The following is a 20994-nucleotide window of genomic DNA, read 5'->3' as shown; positions in this document are numbered from 1 at the left end:
GCCCACCAGGCTCCTCCATCCATGGAATTTTCCAGGTAAGTATACTGGAGTGGGTTGCCATTGCCTTCTCCAGGGTATCTTCCCAACCCAGGGATCAGACCCAGGGATCAAACCCAGGTCTCTTGTGTCTCCTGCATTCCAGGTGGACTCTTTACCACTAGTGCCACCTGGGAAGTCCAATTAATATGGTATGAATAATTAATTAGCTATCAGTAATATTAAAATATCATATATAACACAATAATTGTGTATAATACTTCATTATTATATCACTATGGTTAATATTAATATTAATTAATTAGCTATTACTAGTTGATTTGGTCAATTAACTCCTCCTTTCGGCACTGTAAGAATCAGCAGAGCAGGAGGTGGTGTTGCCAGAGGAGTGGCTTTCAGCCTCAGGGAAGGATGAAAGTAAGTTTGAGCCAGAAGCTGTCTTAAAGATCAACCTGTAAGAAGCCTCATTTTGTAAATGAAGACACTAAGTGATGTGGTCTCAGTGTTACTGACTCTAACAGTACCTTAAAGATGTACATTATGCAAATACAAGGGGCCAATAAATTTTTATTATCTCTCCAGCCCATTTGCTTCAGCAATCCCTTCAGGGAGGTGGCTTCACTTCTACCCCTTCACAAGCTCCAGTCCAGTAGAGACTGGTTCCTCAAATTCAGAGCAGCTAAAACCGAGCACTGCTCTTGCCCCAAATCGGCGCCCCCTCCTCCCCTTTCTCTGCACTGGCGGCAGCAGTCCACAGTCCCCAGCATTACCTTGCCGCCTTCACCATCTCCGCCCCCCCATCCCAGCCCCACCCGCTCCCGGGCTCCCCACTTCCTGGAGTCTCAGGTTCTCCTTGGGCACGGTGGCTGCTCTCCTTTCTCCCCATGTCCCATCCCTGTCCTCATCTCCAACCTCTGACTTCACTCCCAGCCACTGAGATCAGGTCCGGCTGCTCTCTGACTAGTGCTACATACAGGCTATCATCAGTGAATCTTGTTTAAACACTCATTCCTCACCTTAGTCCCCAGCTCAGAAACTCTCCTCACCCGCAAAGGGATGACTTTCCCAACAGGTAGCCCCAGGGTCCTTTCTCCCCACTTACCCTCCTTCCCATTTTGGTGCCACTAGCAAATCAAGACTATTGACACCCCTGAGTAGTCTTTGGAATCTCTGCTATTTTCCTTGAAATGCACCAGCTAAGGCTGGAGGAGGCTTGTGAGAGTGGAAAAGCAGCAGCAGGCTTCCCCACAATAAGCCCTTGGCACAGTAGGGTAGGGAAGAGCCCTGGGGCTGCTCCCTCCCACACTCAGTCCTTCCTTCAAGCCCCCTCCCTTCCAAGGCTGCCTGGGATGCTGTTTTAATCCGGGGTTTCTGATCTGTGTGGAGCACAAGTGACCCAGTGAGCTCGCCCCAGACCAAACAGTCCGGGGAGGGGAACTCCAATCCTGCCCATCCCTCACCTGGAGATGACCCCCAAGTCTTCACCACAAGAACGCTGTCAGGCAAACAGACCAGGTACCACTAGGCACTCGGGGCAGCAACGCAGACATTACCATGATGAAGGAAGTAGGTTCTCTTTCCTCTTTCCTGTTTTTTTTTTTTGTTTTCCAAAGTTCCCTTTCATCCAAAGGCCAAGCTACTTTAACCTTGCCTGTGCCTGTGTGTGCTCAGTCACTCAGTCGTGTCCAACACATTGCGACCCCATGGACTGTAGCCCGCCAGGCTTCTCTGTCCATGGAATTTCCCAGGTAAGAATATTAGAGTGGGTTGCCATGCCCTCCTCCAGGGGATCTTCCCGACTCGGGGATTGAACACACATCCCCTGCATTGGCAGGAGAATTCTTTACCACTAAAAGGAAATCCTGTTGCCAGTGAGCACCAACCCGGCTGGGCAGGGTTTAAAAGGTGCTGACAGTGGCACCATCTGCAAATCACACAGGCAGCCCCCGAGAGAACACGGAGACCGACCGAGCCAACTCCCCCGTGAAGGAAAAAGACGAAAATGTGAAAAATGGCATCACGGAATACTCGGTACAACTGGTTGCAAAATATTTCTCTTAACACTTCTGGGAGCAAAGTGTTTTGGAAAGGCAAACCACCCCCTTCATTCTAAAAGCTTCCCTGAAGGGACAGACACCAAACCTGAGTCCAGGACCCCCACACAGGTTCTAGAAGGGTTTGAACCCATTTAAGTTGAAACAGTTGTAGATTTGCCCCAGAGCATTTCCTGTAAATAATAAAGGCTGAATAGTCAGTCTTTACAGGTTACCAGAGAAAAGGGATCTAAATGATAAAAAGCAAATTATTATCTCTGAATGTGGAAAGGGGCGGGGGGGTTCTCTCATTAGTTACCTAATAGATAGTCCCACAGTTTGAAGAATTTGGGATTTTGTGGGATTTGGGTTTTTTCCTGTTTTGTTTTGTTTGGTGCGGGGCGCGGGTGATTTTAGCCATGCTGCATGACTTTGGGATCTCAGTTCCCTGACCATTGTTGAACTGGGGCGACAGCAATGAAAGCCCCAAATCCTAACCACCTGACCACCAGGGAACTCCCAAGTTTGTGATTTTGAATTTGCTCTAACAGGTAAAAAGCTAACATTTGAATAACAGTTGCTCAAATTTGTAGAACAGATTTTAAACATTCTGAATGTCTCCACCCATTTTGAAATGCCCACAGGCCCACCTCTCCTTCGCGGTTCCTTGCCAGGCATGTGTGTGAAACACTTAGTAAGATTCGTGTTTCCAAAACCTCACTGTGAATCTCTGACCCCAATATATGACTTGAGCATCTCTTAGCCACATTACCCTAACCTACCACCTCAAGCCTCTTTTCTCATCTATAAAATGGGAATCAGAATTACTTCCCTGAACAGCTGGGAAAACTAACTGAGGCATATTTACTTAGACAGAGGGGACTTGGTCTACCCACCAGGCCCAGCAGCCACAGGGACGGTCTTCACATGTGTTCCACTCTGTGCATCTCTTTTTCTCCTCTCTGCCGGTGGACATCAGTCCTGACAGAGCTCTACGGGCACACTGGGCATGAAACAAGGGCAAGAGAGAAAAGACTGCATAATCCAGAGACCTGTTTTTCTACTTAAAAAACATTCATTTAAAATTCTATCAGAAAGTCATACGCCTAAAAAATTCATTACCTCCCTTCTAATTATACATGAGCCTTAAAACTAAAATATTCTCCCAATCATCTAAGAGACCACCACTTAACAGTATATTAGATGCAAAAAATATCTCAGATTTTCCCCATGGGTGTAAAGTTTAAACATTCAAATTTGCAAAAGAGAAGCAAACTGGAATAAAGACATTCACAGCCAGCTATTTCATATCCATTAGTTATCATTTACACATCAAATACATACAGCAATGAGACCAAATATACAGAATCTCCACATTTATATACAGTAATCAACATAGTGCACAATTCAAATCTATCTTACAATCAAGTGTACAAGTTTAAATATGGCTTTATAAACTACTAACAATAACTGTGCTAAAGGAACTCATAGGTCCAGAAGTAAACACTGGAATGCCGCCTCCATATGGAGGCCATCGTTCAGCAAGATGCTATCCATTGTGTTTGCGAAACAGAGGGTGCAAGTGATTGTTTCCACCCATCAGCCCCCAAGCAGCTGAAATGTAGGTTCAAATTATACCAACATTGGTCCCTCCTGTCTCAAATATCTGAAAATAAACCTGTACATCTTCCACACATTTGGAGACACGGGGTAACAAACAAATAGAGGAAAAACAAATAATCAGTGGGGTGATGATTACCAGGAGTTATCAAAACGTGCTTTTCAGATTCAGAAATTCTCAGGCATTAGAGTCAGCATTTGCATTATTGAGGATTTTCCCTCCCTCCTTTCTTTGCTTGTTTTGCTTAAATCAGTGTGCTGAGAAAACTTTCAGGAATTTAAGAGATGTACTATATCAAGTGGTCCCCAAAACAGAATTTAAAAGAGTTCTTATAAAGGTAATATCTAATTATTCACTCTTTTCTTCTAGCCAAAAATGGCTCTTAAGAATGAATGAATGAATAACCTTGATCTAAAATCATGCTTCCATGCCTATTTTACATCTACTTGCCCACCAACAACTGCTAACCAACTGCTGCCTTCTAGGTGCCCTCCTTAAGTCCTTGCCCCATACTCTAAACTCTATCGAGTAGACTGTAAATTCCCTGTAAATTTCTATGTTTGCTATGGTTTTTAATGTACATAACAAATCATTGGAGCAGTGTGTGTGTGTGTGTGTGTGTGTGTGTGTGTGTGTGTTTAAATAAATACCTTTCGGGGCATGCTTAGAAAGTCTTACTGATGAGGTCAATGAGCGCAGAGGTTTGGAGACCACTGCCTACATAGAGATGAGGTGGGTGTCTCCAAACATTTTAGGGTCTTCTATAAAACAAATATATAAATATACTCTGTACATTTTTTATATTAGAAAATGGGAAAATATATGTCACAAACACTTTTGAGAGATGAGAAGAAAGTTCCAGAATCAAAGGAGTGAACACACCAGGGCCACTCCTCCAGTTCCCAGGCTCAGACTCAGGTGGGACAAACAGGGAGAACAAGCCAGAAACTAGGACAAAGATCAAGGTTACTCCAGGGCTTGCTGCACTGGCCACTAGAATAACCACAACAGTTCTTCCCTACAGATTGCATTTGTCTTTCACTTAAACCCGTAGTCCTTTGGATTGCTTTAGTAAGATGCCACCACTCAGAACACTCTCAACGTGCCTGACACTTCTCTAACACAGCCACACCACACCATTGCTTGAAGCCCTGTATCTGTTCCTCTTTCCTTCTCTCCTGCTACTCAGTGAAATTCAGACACCACCAAAGGAGGTATCTTTTCAACCACCACCATCAGGGGAACATCACCTTCCTCAAGGGTGGAGTTGTCAGACACTCAGCAGGATACAGATCGCTGGGAAAAACATATGTTTCTGATAAGCATGATCCCACAAGACTGCTTACTTGAGGTAAAGTCATTCATTTTGACAGGAGTCACACAAACATGTTGCTCCTACTGAAGCAGAGTTTCCCTCCAAAATTTGAACATTATCTCTAGTCTTATTGCTGCAAAAAAAATCAGATATAATTTGTTAAAGATAAAAATACAATCATCTGGACATGTTTGATGTTTTAATAAGCCAAACATGATCTCTTATTGGGGGATAGAAACAAGTATGACAGAAGACTTCCAATTCTGAACAACTATTAAAGAGAACAGTCTATAGATTGTTGTATTTTTTAAGGGAAGTGAAGTGAAGTGAAGTCACTCAGTGGTATCCGACTCTTTGTGACTCCATGGACTGTAGCCTACCAGGCTCCTCCCTTCATGGGATTCTCCAGGCAAGAGTACTGGAGTAGGTTGCCATTTCCTTCTCCAGGGGATCTTCCCAACCCAGGGACCGAACCCGGGTTTCCCACATTCCAGGCAGGCGCTTTAACCTCTGAGCCACCAGGGAAGTCCCCTTTTTTAAGGGAGGGAGGTAGTAAATACCCAAAGCATTACTCCTTTCTAGCCTTGAATTATATCACATTCCCTCTGCTATCTGTTTGCTGTTGCTGTTGCTGCTAAGTCGCTTCAGTCATGTCCGACTCCGTGCGACGCCAGAGAGGGCAGCCCACCAGGCTCCCCCGTCCCTGGGATTCTCCAGGCAAGAACACTGGAGTGGGTTGCCATTTCCTTCTCCAATGCATGAAAGTGAAAAGTGAAAGTGAAGTCGTTCAGTCGTGTCTGACTCTGAGCAACCCCATGGACTGCAGCCTACCAGGCTGCCCCGTCCATGGAATTTTCCAGGCAAGAGTACTGGAGTGGGGTGCCATTCCCTTCTCCCGCTATCTGTTTAGCCACTGCTGATTAACTTGACAATTTAGGATCTAAATCCTACTGTTTTCAAACCCATGGGGTAGCGCTTTTTTTTTTAATACTAAAGAAGGTCTAAATTATACTAATAAATCAAAGTTACTCTATTCTAGAGCTAAAAGTAAAAAATAAAAAAGGGAGGGGAAAGATGCTTGCCAATGGGGGATGGGAGGTGAATTAGTCACTTTTAGTAATACTACTTTTCATAAAATGAAATTGCATCATAAATATATATCACTCTATAGCTAGTGAATTGTTTCAAAATATTTAAAGCTGTAATTAGGGACAAGAGCAGCTGAAAAATATTTAAGAACATTATAACACTAATCAAGTTAATTGCTGAAATTATTTGTGTACGGAACACCTAAGTACTGTACCAATATTTGGCTCTAGATAACTTGTTTCCCCATGGAAATGGTCAAGAGTGTTGGTGCTGGCTGGACCATATTCATAAGCTGTTTTATTATTGCAATGGTCCCCTTTATTTGTCTACAAATTTGATAATTAGGGGCAATAATCCGCTTGACATTTGAGCATCCAAATAGTCTAGCCAGCAGCAGAAGTTTCAGAGAGCTTTGATCTGGGGACAAAGTCCCTGTTTGGCCAGAGCCAGAATGGTTAAGGAGGTCATACTGTCAGCCCCCAAACAGTGAGTTGCTTCCTTTTACACTGTTTTCAGTATTCTCTGTAACCTTCTTTAAGGGGCAAGGCCAATGTGTTGCTGGTTCCAGTTATCTTAAAGATTAAGGTGCCTTAATTACCTTTAAGATATTCTTTAAAGTCAGGGACTAAAAACCTAAAAAAATGAAGAAAATCCTACATCCATTTGCATTTACTCCTGGCACTAGCAAAGGTTCTGCCATCCAGAGAAGCCTCCAGCTCACACACCAAGGGGTCCTTTTGAACTTTGCAAATTGCGTCCAGACCATCAAAAGTAAATGAATAAAGGTCAAGCATGCCACAGTCACAGGCAATCAATCCTGGACCTGTTAGAAATGGGTTGCCAGAGTTCCACATTTAGACTCAAGAGATATTTGCCATTGAATGTACTTTCATCAGTCCTTGTTCTTCTTAAATAAGCACTGCATAGACAGGAGAACAAAGGATCCTGGGTAATAGCCAGGAGCAATGAAAATAGTCTCACCCCATTAAAAAAAAAAACAAGAAGAGGAAGAGGAGGAGAGGAAAGAGGGAGTGGAGAGGGGAGATGAAGAAGGAGAAGAGAAAGAAAAAGGAGGAAGAGCCTGAGTTGTTTCCTACCAACAAAAGGCACCATCCTTTTATGGAAAATACACTCAACAATTGTTCAATTAATTAATTAATGCAGAAAAACCTGATTGTGCAGAACTTATTCCTACAAGGAAAAATCCAGCTTCTTCTCTCCCACCTTAAGCCACAGACCAGTCAGCTTATCCATGCAGAAGTGGTGCTTTTCAGGGCTGAAGTGAAGCCTCTGTCCCTGAACTGATTTTGCAAAATCAACATTTTGGGTGGTCAGAAGGTAGATGACAACGATGATGACAACAAAATCCTTTCACTTTCAAAATGCCAAACTTGTCAAAAGAAGGATATTTTCTCAATCAGTGTGCATTTACTCCTGGCACTAGTAAGGGTTCTGCCATCCAGAGGAGCCTCCAGCTCACACACCAAGGGGTCCTTCTTCCTTCTCTATCTCAGAGCACTCTCTATGTGGATGATGATACAGATTACTTAGGCTTGCACCTACCATTCTAATTTATCTCCTGTCTGGCTGGGATAAAAGCAAGCAAGAATGAACACTAACAGCAGTAACTTTTAAAGACTGTTTTTCAAACAAGGTTTCTTCACCTGTGGTCCATGAACCCCCTAAGGAATCCACAGGTAATTTCAAGACATGTCTAGATCTCCTGAACTTACATGCAAAATTTCATATATCTCCATATTTTTCCGGGACTAGGGCATAGGACTTGCATGAGATTATCAATGGTGACACAAAAATTAAAAACCACTGTGTGTGCTCAGTCATGTCCAACTCTTTGCAAACTCAAGGACTCTAGCCCACCAGGTTCCTCTGTCCATGGGACTTTCCCAGCAAGAATACTGGAGTGGGCTGCCATTTCCTCCTCTGAGGGATTTTTCCAAGCCAGGGATTGAATCCACATTTCCTGAGTCTCCTGCATTGCAGGCAGACTCTTTACTGCTGAGCCACCAAGGAAGCACAACTTTCTAGGGTATGACCCTCTTTCTGGGAATCCCTTCCCCCATGCAGCCTTCAGGGAAGGAAGTGATGGGAGCTGTGTTTCTAGAGGAAGCGAGGGTTCAGACCTCTTCCTGCAGAATTGACAAGGTTGGGCCACATGAGATGTGTGAGCCAAAGGAGAGGAAGGGCAGGCATTTCAGGAGAGGGGCTGGTGTGAACGGACGCACAGAGCAGAGCACGTGAGGTATGTCTAGGCAACGGCAAATGGACCAGCCTGGATGCACTGGATGGCTTACATGGAGGAGTCCTGGCAAACAAGATGAATAAAAATGTAAGGACACCAGGCCCAAAGGAATACCTCATCCTAGAGCAATACAGTGCCCTATGGGAGTTTTGAGAAATATTAATCTAAGATGATGGGTAGAATGGGAAGTGGCGATGCATGTAAAAGATTATCACAGAAGCTTAGGCAAAAGAGAATAACTAAAACCAAGGTGCCACATCTGTTCAGCACTCTATATCCAGGGCGGATTCCAGGGCCAGGCTTAAGGTAAGGGGCTATCAACTCATCAGTGAGTAACTACATACCCAGTGAGAGATCATATGGGGACGGATTCCTTAAAAGATCTAATCCAAGAACAAGGGTCTTGGGAACTTAAATGCCCGTCTTGGTGACATTCACAGAGCACAAGCAGCACTTTGTACAGAGTAGATACCGAACAAAGATCCCTTGAACTGACCCGGGTGAAGAGATACAGGGGACAAGACTGAAAGATTTCGAGCACTCTCTGAGAGGCTGGGATGCGCTGGTTCTACAAACATGGAGTGAATTCTCGGGGAGGTGGTTTTAAAAATAATCCAAGTCAAGCTGATGTAATGGCAAGAACTCTGTAAGGCAAGGTGAAAGACCTCAGTTCTGGGCCTGCCCTTCAAATAAATATGGCTTTCCAGAGCAAATCCACCACCCAGCTATCCATGTCTATGGGTCTGTACTTTCTCTCAAGTAATCTGGGCAAGACTCCCACAGCTATAATCCTTAACACCTCCTTTCCTTGAACCCTAGTTGTTTCACAAATACATATCCTCATACCTCAGTCAAAACAAGTAGGGCTCATGTGAGGACGAGACTCAAGTTCTGGTTCAAGTCCATTTGTTCTAAGTCTGTGATGAGTCAGCTGGGCAGCCCATCACCTTGATAGCATTAATATTCACAAATCATGATGTTATAAAAGAAACGGGAACCTCTGGCAATACGGTTTACCTCTGCATAAATTTAAATCATCCTTGTATCTACTCTGACATATGCAAGGCAAAGTATAATTCGGCTGCTCCTTCATCCAGACAAGTGGAGATGAGGGTGGGGTGGGGCAAAGGGAAGTGGAGAAAAAGATAGAATTTAATTTTACAATGAGAGGTAAAAAAGAACAGGTAGCCCACAGGTCTTCTGGCAATCCAAAAGCATCTCTTAGCATTAAAGATCACACTTCCTTAAGTTATCCTCCAACAAAAAAATACAGAACTTGAACAAGAGAGTCAGATGACCAAAACATCCCTTAATTTCTTGTTATTTTTTCTTATAAGTAGCACCTGTTCATCAAATAGAACAGTTCAATCTGGGCAACCTAAGGATGAAACATATAAAATTAAAGCCCACCTAATCAAGACTGCATAAGTCGCCCACACCACTGTGGGTTTTCTCTTAGTCATTATTTTTCCATAACCCACTTTGGGAAAGTAAAACCTGGGTATATTCTAGGGTTCCTAATCAAGTCATACCTACAAAATGCTGAGTACCCAAACATGAGTTGTTGGGTAGTACCCAGGACTCAGCCCCCATGGGAGGCAGCTGGAGAGAATGAATGAAGTTTTCACATATTTAATGTTGGTTCTCCACGGATGTGCCCTCCAAGTAATACACAATAAAAAATATCTGTGACCCCACATACTCATAACTTAAACCTTCTTGGCATGAAGATACAGTATACTTTGTGCTATACAGGAAGCATAAATTATAGACAAAATTTCAAACACAACTCTTTCCCGCTGAAGGCAGGGAAAGGGCAACTCAGTCTTAGCAGAGCTAGGTCCACAGTCTGTCAACTCCATTCACATTTTCAGGCCAGGACCTTCCCTGTCACATAGAACTACCACCAGTTGGTCTTGGAATGCATTTGCTAGAGAGATAAGAGGTGGGTAATCCTGGAAATGATACTGGAAACGAAATAGGCTTATCCATTCCTATATCTTCCAACACATTCTCGTTAGGCATCAAACAGTCCCTTCAAAGGTGAAGGGTTTGATAAGATACTAACAACTGAGTTTTATATGGAATAAAAATCTCTGGCTTAGAGTGTTTCAGCACTTCTTCCCAGTTATACATTGCTTAAACGGTAAATCACCTCCAAAACTCTCTCTCCTTACATCTTTGTGAATCCACAGCATTCTAGGACTGTTTTGCCAAAACTATATTCAGAGTCTTTTTCAAATAAAGTATATGAACTTCTCAGAAGTTGCTATCTTTTCAGAAGCGCCTTTTTAACTCCATTAGGAATAGCCCTTCCCCAGGCAGTTGTGGTCAGAAGCCCAAATCCACAGCCATCACCCCAGGATCTTCACCCCATATTTCACTGGAAAATATTCTAACTCAACCAAAACTATGTCTTCAGAGATAGAGTGCCTTAGTCAGCACTGTAACCCCAAGAGTTCAGGTGTTCTATGGGGAGGAAAAGAGAGGACAGGAAGGGGAGGGGAAATCTTTAAGAAACATTAAGACTCTCCTCAGCATTGCCTTCCCCTCACTGGACGAGGGCTGAGAAGACCAGTAAAGCTGCGTTAATAAAGACTGCATAGAGTCTACACGGCACAAAGTGCTTTGCTACCATTTACAACAATCCTCTTCCTGCTTCATCTTTTCAGTACATCTTGCAAAGTTCGTTTTCAAAAAAGACATTACAAGTTGGCAAGCTTCTGCTTTAAAAAAAAATCGATCAAATCCTTTCCCTTTCACCTCTATTAAATAGATCTTATTCCTGAGCTTTATACCCTCCAAGTAAATCAAATGTAGGCAACTTAACACTCCAGAATCAACAAAGGACAGCTTTCCAGTGTGAGTTCAGGCAACAAAAGAGACTTCTCTGCAAATATACAGTAGAGTTGAAGACTGTTTGTAGCTGTTGATGATCTGTAAAAATATTTCCAAGGTTCTTTCAACGAAAGGTTTTAATTCAAGCAAGATCACAAAGAGGATGATGAGCGCGTCCTAACTGTGCCTTGGTGTGTATTCCATCGGCTCAGCTTGGGCGAGTGACCGTGGCTGCTGTTGCCTGAATGTGGAATTCCTTCGCCTGCCGATCTTCACACGCACGAAGCACATTAAAGAATAAAATGTGTTTATGTCACACCTCTTCCTAGAGGTTTAAAGCGCCAAATGTTACCACATGAATCCTCACAACACCCCTGTGAGGTAGGTAGGTGGAGACTATTGTCACCCCCACTTTACAGGTGGGGGAAATGAGGCACACAAGAATTAAGGGACTTGCCCAGAATCACACAGCTAGTCACTGGCAGGGCTTAGGATAAAACCAATACTGGCTAGCACCTAGCACAGTGCTTTGCACATAGTAGGTGTTCACTGAATATCTATGGATTTTATTTGACTTATATTTCAACATACAATATACACACAGAAAATACAAGTGACCACCAAAGAACATTTATCTCCTGCACTCCTTCTGATGACATCACTCATGACTTTGAATCCTACTGGACGAAGGATGTTCAAGGATCCATCTCACACCTAAGCCCTCAGGTTGCAGGGGATCAACGTATAAGCAGTCTGTGGACAACCCACTCTTGCACTGCTCTACCACACACCGTTAGTTTTCTAATGAAAACAAAAATGGATTTCAGGAACCATGCTGACTTTTTTATTTTTTTGCCTCTTTGTTTTAAATGGAGCCATAGGAATGGTTCTGAGTCTTGTTTGTACAAAAGAGAAATAAGGCTGCTCTACTCCAGTTAGCATGTGAGAACTGTGCGAAGCACAAAGATCTCCTCCCGGCTCGATGGATTTCTGCCTGGGAAACTGGACTGACCCGAGGGGGTGGCAGCTGCAGTAGAGGAGGGTCAGCGAGGCTGGCCGTCACTTGCACTGTTCATGGTCTGTGTAGTCATCCATGTCCACATCAGAGTCAAAGAGCGAGTGTCCGGTGAAATCTGTGTCTGGGGTTCTGGAAAAACTGTTCTCTGCTCCCTCGTCTTCAAAGGTCTCTGTCCTTGAGTAAAAGCTGAAGTCCAGCAGGGGCGTATGTGTTTTGCTGCCGTCACTGCTCTCCTCTGACTCATAGATGGTGTTGTCATCATCATGGTGCCACTCAGGCCAGAATTTTCTCCTTATCCTCTCACAGTACATAGCAAGATTGATCAGCTCACCTGCGGAGGGGTAAGGAAAGCAAGGGTTAGTTCTCAAAAGCAACCATCTACCAGCCACTTGGCTTTCTGGGCAACTCAGAAGAACAGTGTAGGGTAGGCATGAACAATGCTTTTCCACAGAGGCACTGTTCAAATGTTTAGATTTTATACACAGAAGAAGAAAGGTGAGTAGGAAAAGTTAAATTCAGTGAGTGGGCTGGATGAAATTCAGGAGTGAGTCCTAGGATGGTGAGGAGTGAGCAGGGTAGCTGATTCAAAATGGCAGCTAAACTACCTATCGTTTGGCTTTGTGAAGCATTTTATTATTTTATGTTCGCATGTCAAGAAAACTAGTGCTTCAGCTGGTTCATCTCTAAATTAATTTATAGTCCATGAAAACACACCAACTGTTAGTTGGATTAAGTCAGCCAGAAGTGATCATTCATTCCACAAATATTTGTAGTGTTGTTACAGGCTGCTATGCCAAGTAGTTGGAAAAAAAAATAGGTTAGGAAGGAAATTTTGCCCTGAATCATCCATAAAATAGATAACTCAGAACTGTCTTTATGGATGAACATGCCTGCAAACACATTTAGTAAAACAGAGATTGTTTAATTTTTTAAGTAAAATTCAACACTACACCCATGATCAGGTTCTTGCTTGGTCACCAGGTTACTTCTGTTTCCTGTGAATCAAAGGAACACTTTCATTAACTTGCTAAAATTGTCCAGGCGTTCGTCTGAAACATGACACAGTATTTGGCTTTCATTTCCTAATTCCAAATGCAAACTGCAGAAAGAGGGTGAGTTTTTGGTTTTGAGCCGCCAGATGGCAACATTACTCAAGAAGCATATAATTTGTCACTAACTCTTACAGGATTTTATTGCTCTAAGAATAGTCTTTGGATTTTTTTTTTTATTATTATATAAACACTTACTGTGTAAGTAATCCATGTTTTATTGCAGAAAATTAGAAAATATAGGTAAGCAAAAAATAAAAGAATTACCAATAATCCCATTTGTCATAACATTTTCATTTATGCTGTTCCTGAAATTTATGCTTATATATATATACATTTGGGCTTCCCTTGTGGCTTAGCTGGTAAAGAATTTGCCTGCAGTGCAGGAGACCTGGGTTGGGAAGATCCCCTGGAGAAGGGAAAGGCTACCCACTCCAGTATTCTGGCCTGGAGAATTCCATGGACTCTACAGTCCATGGGGTCACAAAAAGTCAGACATGAGTCGGTGACTTTCACTTTCACTTTTCACATATATACATTTACATATATTTACATTTGCAATGTAGCATTTGCAAATGTAACATATTGTACATTTGCAATGTAGTATATTGTTTCCTATGCTGCTTTTTAAAAATTTTTATGTATTTATTTTTGGCTGTGCTGGGTCTTCCTGTGGCTTCCCTGATGGCTCAGAGGTTAACTGCCCATGAGCTTTTCCTAGTTTCCCATGCTACTTTTTTCTCTTAACAACATTTAATGAAAACCTTTTAATTTTACTCTATGACCACCTTGATAATTGTATTGTACTTTATTATACAGATGTACCACAGTTTCATTTTATTTCAGCTCCCTATTATAGCCATTTAGGCTGTTTCTATATTAATAGCTTTATTGGTTACAGTCTGTAACTACTCTATCTCATTTTCTATCAAAGAAAATAGTATATATTCATTTTGGAAAATCTTAAGTCTGTATATAGGAATGGTATAAATATATATAATACATATATACACACACACACATATATAAAGAAGAAAACAAAAGCACCAATAATCACACCAATCCAAGGTAATGACAATTAACATTTTGGTGTGTTTCTTTCAGTATTTTTTCAATTTATGTATTGTCATTATTATTATTAGTTGTCACTTCCAGTAACATTGTAAACATTTTCCCACTAAAGTTGTTCAAAACTTGATTGCTGTTCCGCTTAAATAAACCCATCCCCTACAAAACATAAGGCAAATCCTGCTTCATGGATCCTGTAAACTATTGGATTTGTACATGGTTCACCATGTTCAGTCTTCTCAGATCAAAATAGTTCGACTCACGCTTCTGTGAGTCCATTCTGATTGCCCCCAACTGAAGATCTATGAGCTCAGGAGCCAGAAGCTGAGAAGCCCACATCACTGCTCCTTTGGGGAAGACACATGCAAATTTTTCACCTATTTTCTCCCTCAGGGAAGCAGTTATGAAAATGCTTTATCCGGTATTGCTGGTGACCAAAAATTAGATAAAGACCCAGAAGTGGCAGCAAAGGGCCACTGGGGTAAAGGATATCAAAGATGAACTGGGGGTCACTTCACAGTTGGGGACCACCCTCTTTGCCTCAGTCAAGTCCATTCCCAGAAAGCCAGAACCAAGGTACAAAGTGCAAGAGATCTACACGATAAATGACTGTCTGCACGCCTTCTGTGGCTGTCCTCTCTACAGCCGTTTTCTTTAACTTTTATCCAAGAGAGTTGCCCCCTTCATGACTATGTGTCATTAGAACCTTTTCAATCCGGAACAATAAAAATTAATAATAATAACAATAGCAAACATGTATATAGGCCTTACTGTGTACCGGGCACTACTTGAAGTGCTTTATTTATTATTAAATTCATATGAACTCCCATCCCTAGTCCTGGCACCAATCCCATGAGACAGGAGCTATTACTATCTGCATTTATGATAGGAAAACTGAATCAACAGAGAAGTTAATTAACTTGCCTAAAGTCACACAGCTAGACAGTGGCAGAGCCAGGATTCAAACAAAAGCAGTCCCCAGACTCCATGCCCTTCACCAAGACTTGACCTTGCCTCTCTCCTGATGAGCTGACAGCCTGACCTGGGAATTCATAGCTTCCAGCTACCTGTCACAGAATATTTTTCAGTAATTCTTTCTAGAGTCTCAAGAATTATGAGAGGACAGGTGTTATCATTCAAAGACAATGGGCTGTCATGAAGAAAAGATCATTCTTAAGGAAAGATCTGCTTCGATAAGCAAGGACTGGGAGCTCCATGCCCATCCTCATATCCTGGCCCTGATAAAACGAGTGAAGCAAAGAGTGAAAATTTACACCTCAATTCTCCCTTTATCTGGATTTGCCAGTCCTTTCTTATGCATAGACCCTCTACCAGCAGATCCACTCAACATGCTACCAGCCAAAAAGAATGAAAAAAGTCAGCAGTAGAAACAGGTTATATGTGTCCTGTGTGTGTGATATGCTCATGTTAACATAAATGCCTATATGGAAGATGTAAACTTTGTGAAATAATTTTTTAAAACAGGAGGTTTTTTTCTCAAAGGGTACTCAACAAACAGATAATATCACCTTTCAGGCTGGTAAGAATTGAAGCCTGATACCATCCAGTGTGGAGAGTCAGACATTGTACAACATGGTTGGTGGAAGTACAAATTGTTAAAAGCTTTTCAGGAAAGTAATCTGATGTTACCTATTGAAATTTTAAATGCACTTATATGTTGGCTCAGGACTCTACTTTTAGTACTCTGTTCTACTAAAATAAAAGCATCGGTATGTAAAGATAGATGCACATGGATGTTGAATGTAGTATTATGTCAAAGAAAAAAAGAGAAAGAAAACAAAGATGGAAACAGCCTGAATATTGAATATCCAATAAGGACTGACTGATATTTGTTATATCAACCCTATAGAATATTGTGCAGCTATTAAAAAAATATTCTATTTAGCAAAAAAAAAATTTATAAAGTAATGTATATGATGTAATTCCATTTGGTTTTAAAATAATACAAAAACAGTTATATATATGTATGTAAATTTGGATATGAAAAATAAAAAGCATAGAAGGGTTCACTTCAAATTGCTAACTTGGTTTTCTATGAGAGTGATTTTGGACATCTGTGCCTTTATTTTTCATATACAAATTTACATACATGTATATAACTGTCTTTTTTGTTTTATTATTTTAAAAATAAACAGTGGGATTGCACTATACACATTATAATTTTTTCACTAAATTGAATGCTATATCTTTTTAATAGCTGCACAATATTCTATAGGAAGGTGGCGCTAAATGGTTGATAATCTGCCTGCCAATGCAGGAGCCTAAGAGACATGGGTTCGATCCCTGGGTGGCAAAAATCCCCTGAAGGAGGGCATGGGCTACAGTCCATGGGGTCACACAGAGTCAGACATGACTGAAGCAATCTTAGCACACACACATAATATAGGTGAGGAGATGATAAATCTTTTAAAACACACCTGCCTAATTCAACTTATTGTGACAATTGTGTATTACTTTTTAATTTAAAAGTCCAATAAAATAAATTAGTAAAATGAGTAATGAGCAGTTATTAATATTTTCAGACAACTGGAGAGGTTATTATCAGAAAACCAAATAGCCCTTAACCCCGAGGACACTCCCAGACAGAATAAAGAACTTTTCTCTTGAAGTTTCGCTAATGGAAATATTCCCCACTCTTTGGAAAAAGTGACTCATTTCATTTTCCTGTATCACTCCAGCTCCTGCTAGCACTGCTGCAGCCTTGGACCCTTAACCAGCCAATATCTAGAAAATGGGGCCACACGCACTCTGTTTTCAAGGTGTTCACTCAGCACCTCCCTGCTCCATGCTTGTGCTGGGTGCCAGCTATGTCCGTGGTTGCTTCCTTTAACCCTGTGTCATACGAGCAGCAAGGACGCTGAACATTTCCTCTTTAGAAAAGTTCTTATCAAACTTGAATGTGACAAGGAGGACATCCTGCCCCCTTTCCCAGTCTCCCTGAAGCTAATTCACAGATCTAAAAATACAAACAACAGCAAAGGTCACTCAAGCCAACCCTTTCCCAAGACCCAAATTCTCCCATGACCTCTTCCTAAATACCTCCAAATACAGAACAGTAAGAGTATGGGGTGAATATATACGTGCATGTTTTTCAACGATTCCAGCATTCTTTCTATCTTATAATCTATCAAAAAATAAGCAAAGAATACATCCAAGTACAATAAATAATTATTGACAGAAAATCTGCTGAACAGGGTTTTTCTTAAAACACAAAGGTCCATCTAGTCAAAGCTATGATTTTTCCAGTAGTCATGTATGGATGTGAGAGCTGGACAATAAAAAAGGCTGAGCACCGAAGAATTGATGCCTTCTAACTGTGGTGTTGGAGAAGATTCTTGAGAGCCCCACCTTGGACAGCAAGGAGATCAAACCAGTCAATTCCTAAAGGAAATCAATCCTGAATATTCACTGGAAGGACTGATGGTGAAGCTGAAGTTCCAACACTTTGACCACCTGATTCAAAGAACTGACTCATTGGAAAAGACCCTGATGCTGGGCGAGATTGAAGGGAGGAGGAGAAGGGAACGACAGAGGATGAGATGGTTGGATGGCATCACCAACTCAATGAACATGAGTTTGAGCAACTCCAGGAGACGGTAAGGGACAGGGAGGCCTGGCATGCTGCAGCCCATGGGGTTGTAACCAAATAACAAAAACAATGGAGGGTTGTGTTTCTTACAAATTCAGAAAAATAGCATTAGGTTCTTTGATTTTGATCTGGCTCCCCAGGGCGAGCAGTGGAGTGGCAAAAGCCTTTCCCTTTTGCTGTTTTAATTTCCAGGCTCTCCATGTTCCATGCCTGTGTTAAAGATGGCCAAATCCACATGCAATTCTCTAGTAAGGATACTCTGATAAAATTATCAAATGTGACTCCATATTAAAAGGGTTGCTGAAAAAGACAAGAAATAACAAGTATAGGTGAGCATGTGGAGAGAAAGGAACCCTCATTCACTGTTGCTGGGAATGTAAATCGGTGTCGCCACTATGAAAAACAACGTGGAGGTTACTCAAAAATTAAAAATAAAACTACCATATGATACAGCAATTCCATTCCATCTGAGGTACTTCCAGACACTGCTGATGAGAATATAAATTGAAACAGTCCTTCTAGAAACCAATTTAGCTGTGTAGACCAAGAGTTTGCACCCTTTGAGACAGTGATTCCCCAACTAGAAATTTAGCTAGAAATTTATATATATATATATATAAGAAATATACAATATTCACTATAGAATATTAGTAAAAATTATTTAAAATCACCAGCAAGAGACCTTCCCAGTAGTCCAGTGGTAAAGAATCCACTTGCCCGTGCAGGGGACATGGGTTCAGTCCCTGGCCCAGGAAAATTCCACATGCCTTGGGGCACCTAAGCCTGTGTGCCACAGCTACTGAGACTGTGCTCTGGAGCCCTTGAGCCACAACTAATAAACCCTGCACACTCTAGAGTCCGTGCTCTGCAACAGGAGAAATCACCACAATGAGAAGCCTGACCACTGAAAGCAGAGAAGCTGGCATGTAGCAATGAAGACTCAGTGCAGCCAAAACTAAAGAAAAGTAAAACAAACCACCCACAAGTCCAGAAAAAGATTAATCACATAAATTACAGTATAGATATAGGATATTTTGCAACTACTAACTACATTGTTTTGAAGAATATTTAATGACAAAGGAAATGGCCATAATACAGTTAATCAAAAACTGAAAACTGCAGGATATAACTATTTCAACATAATGATCTCAATTTTGAAACATATATACATACATGTACTTGATAAAAGATGAAGAAACATACTACAATACTAACAGAAGCTCTCTGTGTGTGTTAGGGTCATAAGTTATTAATAATCTTTTAAAAAAATTCTTTAGCTTTTCTAAATTTTTCCAGTCAGGAAATATTTCATATCATGTACAAACATATTATATATATTTTAAGAATTGTCAAATGTTCAAAGTCTGTCCTCCTACTCACTGAAATTAAGGAAAATTTCCCACTATTCTGGATGTTTCCTGGAGTAGTTTGTGTAACTAGATATTGTAAATAATATCTAGGATCAAAAAGCTAATTTTTTTAAACTTTTTGACTGCACCATAAGGTATGCAAAATCTTAATTCCCTGACTAGGGATCCAACCCTTGCCCCCTGAAATGGAAGCATGGAGTCCTAACCACTGGACCGTCAGGGAACTCCCCAAAAGCTAATATTTATACACATGCCCTCACACAGGGGGCAAGGACAATGTCGCCCTGGCTGTCCCAAAGCTACAGCAGAAAATTGCCACATCCAAGCCACTTGCACCCCTGGGTGTGAGCCAGTTCTCCATTATCCAGGCTCCTGGTGGTTTGTCTCTACTTCTCCTTCCTCTTGTTGCTTCTTGGGAAAGTCTCCACCACAGGAAAAGCAAAGGCAGAGAAAGAAGCTGAGACCAGATTAGTAGCTGGCCTGCACTAGCAGCTCTGATCAAAGGCTTAGAAGGGGCCTGGAATAATGACTGAAATGAGTTTTAAAGAGTCACTGTGGACTTGAATGACTTGTGCTCCTCCAGTCCCCAAGGAGAGCTGGAAGCTACTAACTTGTTTTAAGAATCAAAGTGCCTGCAACTATGTGCCAACTATGCTCTGCAGATGATGGCATCAGATTCTCCCAGTGTGTGCATCTCCAGGTGAGACTCAAAATCAATTCTCCAAAAGCACCAATCATTTCTTTAAAAAGAATACTAAATGCCTCAAGTCCCTCCAGGAAGTAACAGAGGAAACTGCCAAGTCACAAATAAATCAGTAAAAGATGCCTCATTTCTTTAAGAAGGGATTCTGTACAATCTAAGAGTTCTACGGATATTGGATGCCTAAATACTTCTAAAATAACGGATGACCTCATACACTTGACCCTTGAACAAAGTGGGGATTAATTCACATAGAACTTATAGTCAGTCCTCTGTATCCAAGGTTCCTCCACATTCGTGGATTCAACCAACCACGGATTGTGTAGCACTATAGTCATTACTATTGAAAAATACCCACATATAAGTGACCCGTGCAGTTCAGACTTGTGCTGTTCAGGCTCCAAATGTAGCGCCTGTGTGCAGAGGGCATGTGACTGTATGTGTACACGGTATGTGTACGCACTTGGGTAAAAGTATAAGTGTGTGAATAAGTCAGTATGTATACAACTATGTGGGTGAATGTGTGTTTGTATTCACAGGTGTGTAGGGAAATGGAAGGAGAGAGTAAGAAGTAACAGGAAGAGAGAGTATATACAAAACACACCCCTAAATGAACTAAGAGTAATCAGTATCTTTTAGACCACCATGGAAAACCTGATTACATTAAAGGGAAACTATTTTAAGTGCTACAAGCATCACCAATCTGATAGTCAACTTATGAATTGAATATTCAATTTAGATAATTCCCAACACATCACAAGACAAGGAATATCTTCATGCTGATTATCTAGGAAATTAAATATAAGCCCATACTATCCTTACCCTCACTTAGTGGTAGTTTCAGAAGACCTTCAACAAATGCCTGATTCCTCCAACTAAGCCTGGTAATGTGTTATCTGAAGTCCTATCCCCACCAGTCTGGAGCATACTCCTGCTGCATTAGCCTGGTCTGAACCTCTGGGCATACACATGAGTACAGACACACACACACACACACACACACACACACACACACACACACACACA

At 41.5% G+C, this 20994-nt stretch overlaps 1 protein-coding gene across 2 annotated transcripts in view; it reads right to left on the bottom strand.

Annotated features, from left to right (window-relative positions):
* Nucleotides 1-11698: 11698 nt before the first annotated feature.
* FAXC (failed axon connections homolog, metaxin like GST domain containing) overlaps nt 11699-20994 on the bottom strand; it is a 69196-nt gene continuing 59900 nt past the window's right edge. For both annotated transcript variants that reach the window (XM_040239139.1, XM_040239140.1), the window contains one exon: nt 11699-12502. In XM_040239139.1, the coding sequence (XP_040095073.1) occupies nt 12213-12502 (290 nt within the window). In that variant the 3' untranslated portion in view covers nt 11699-12212. The remainder of the gene's footprint in view (nt 12503-20994) is intronic.

The sequence above is a fragment of the Oryx dammah genome, unplaced genomic scaffold, assembly GCF_014754425.2.
Source record: "Oryx dammah isolate SB20612 unplaced genomic scaffold, SCBI_Odam_1.1 HiC_scaffold_4, whole genome shotgun sequence".
Taxonomy (NCBI): Eukaryota; Metazoa; Chordata; class Mammalia; order Artiodactyla; family Bovidae; genus Oryx; species Oryx dammah.
The sequence above is the reverse complement of the archived record's forward strand: the minus strand, read 5'-3'. Positions and strand labels throughout refer to the sequence as shown.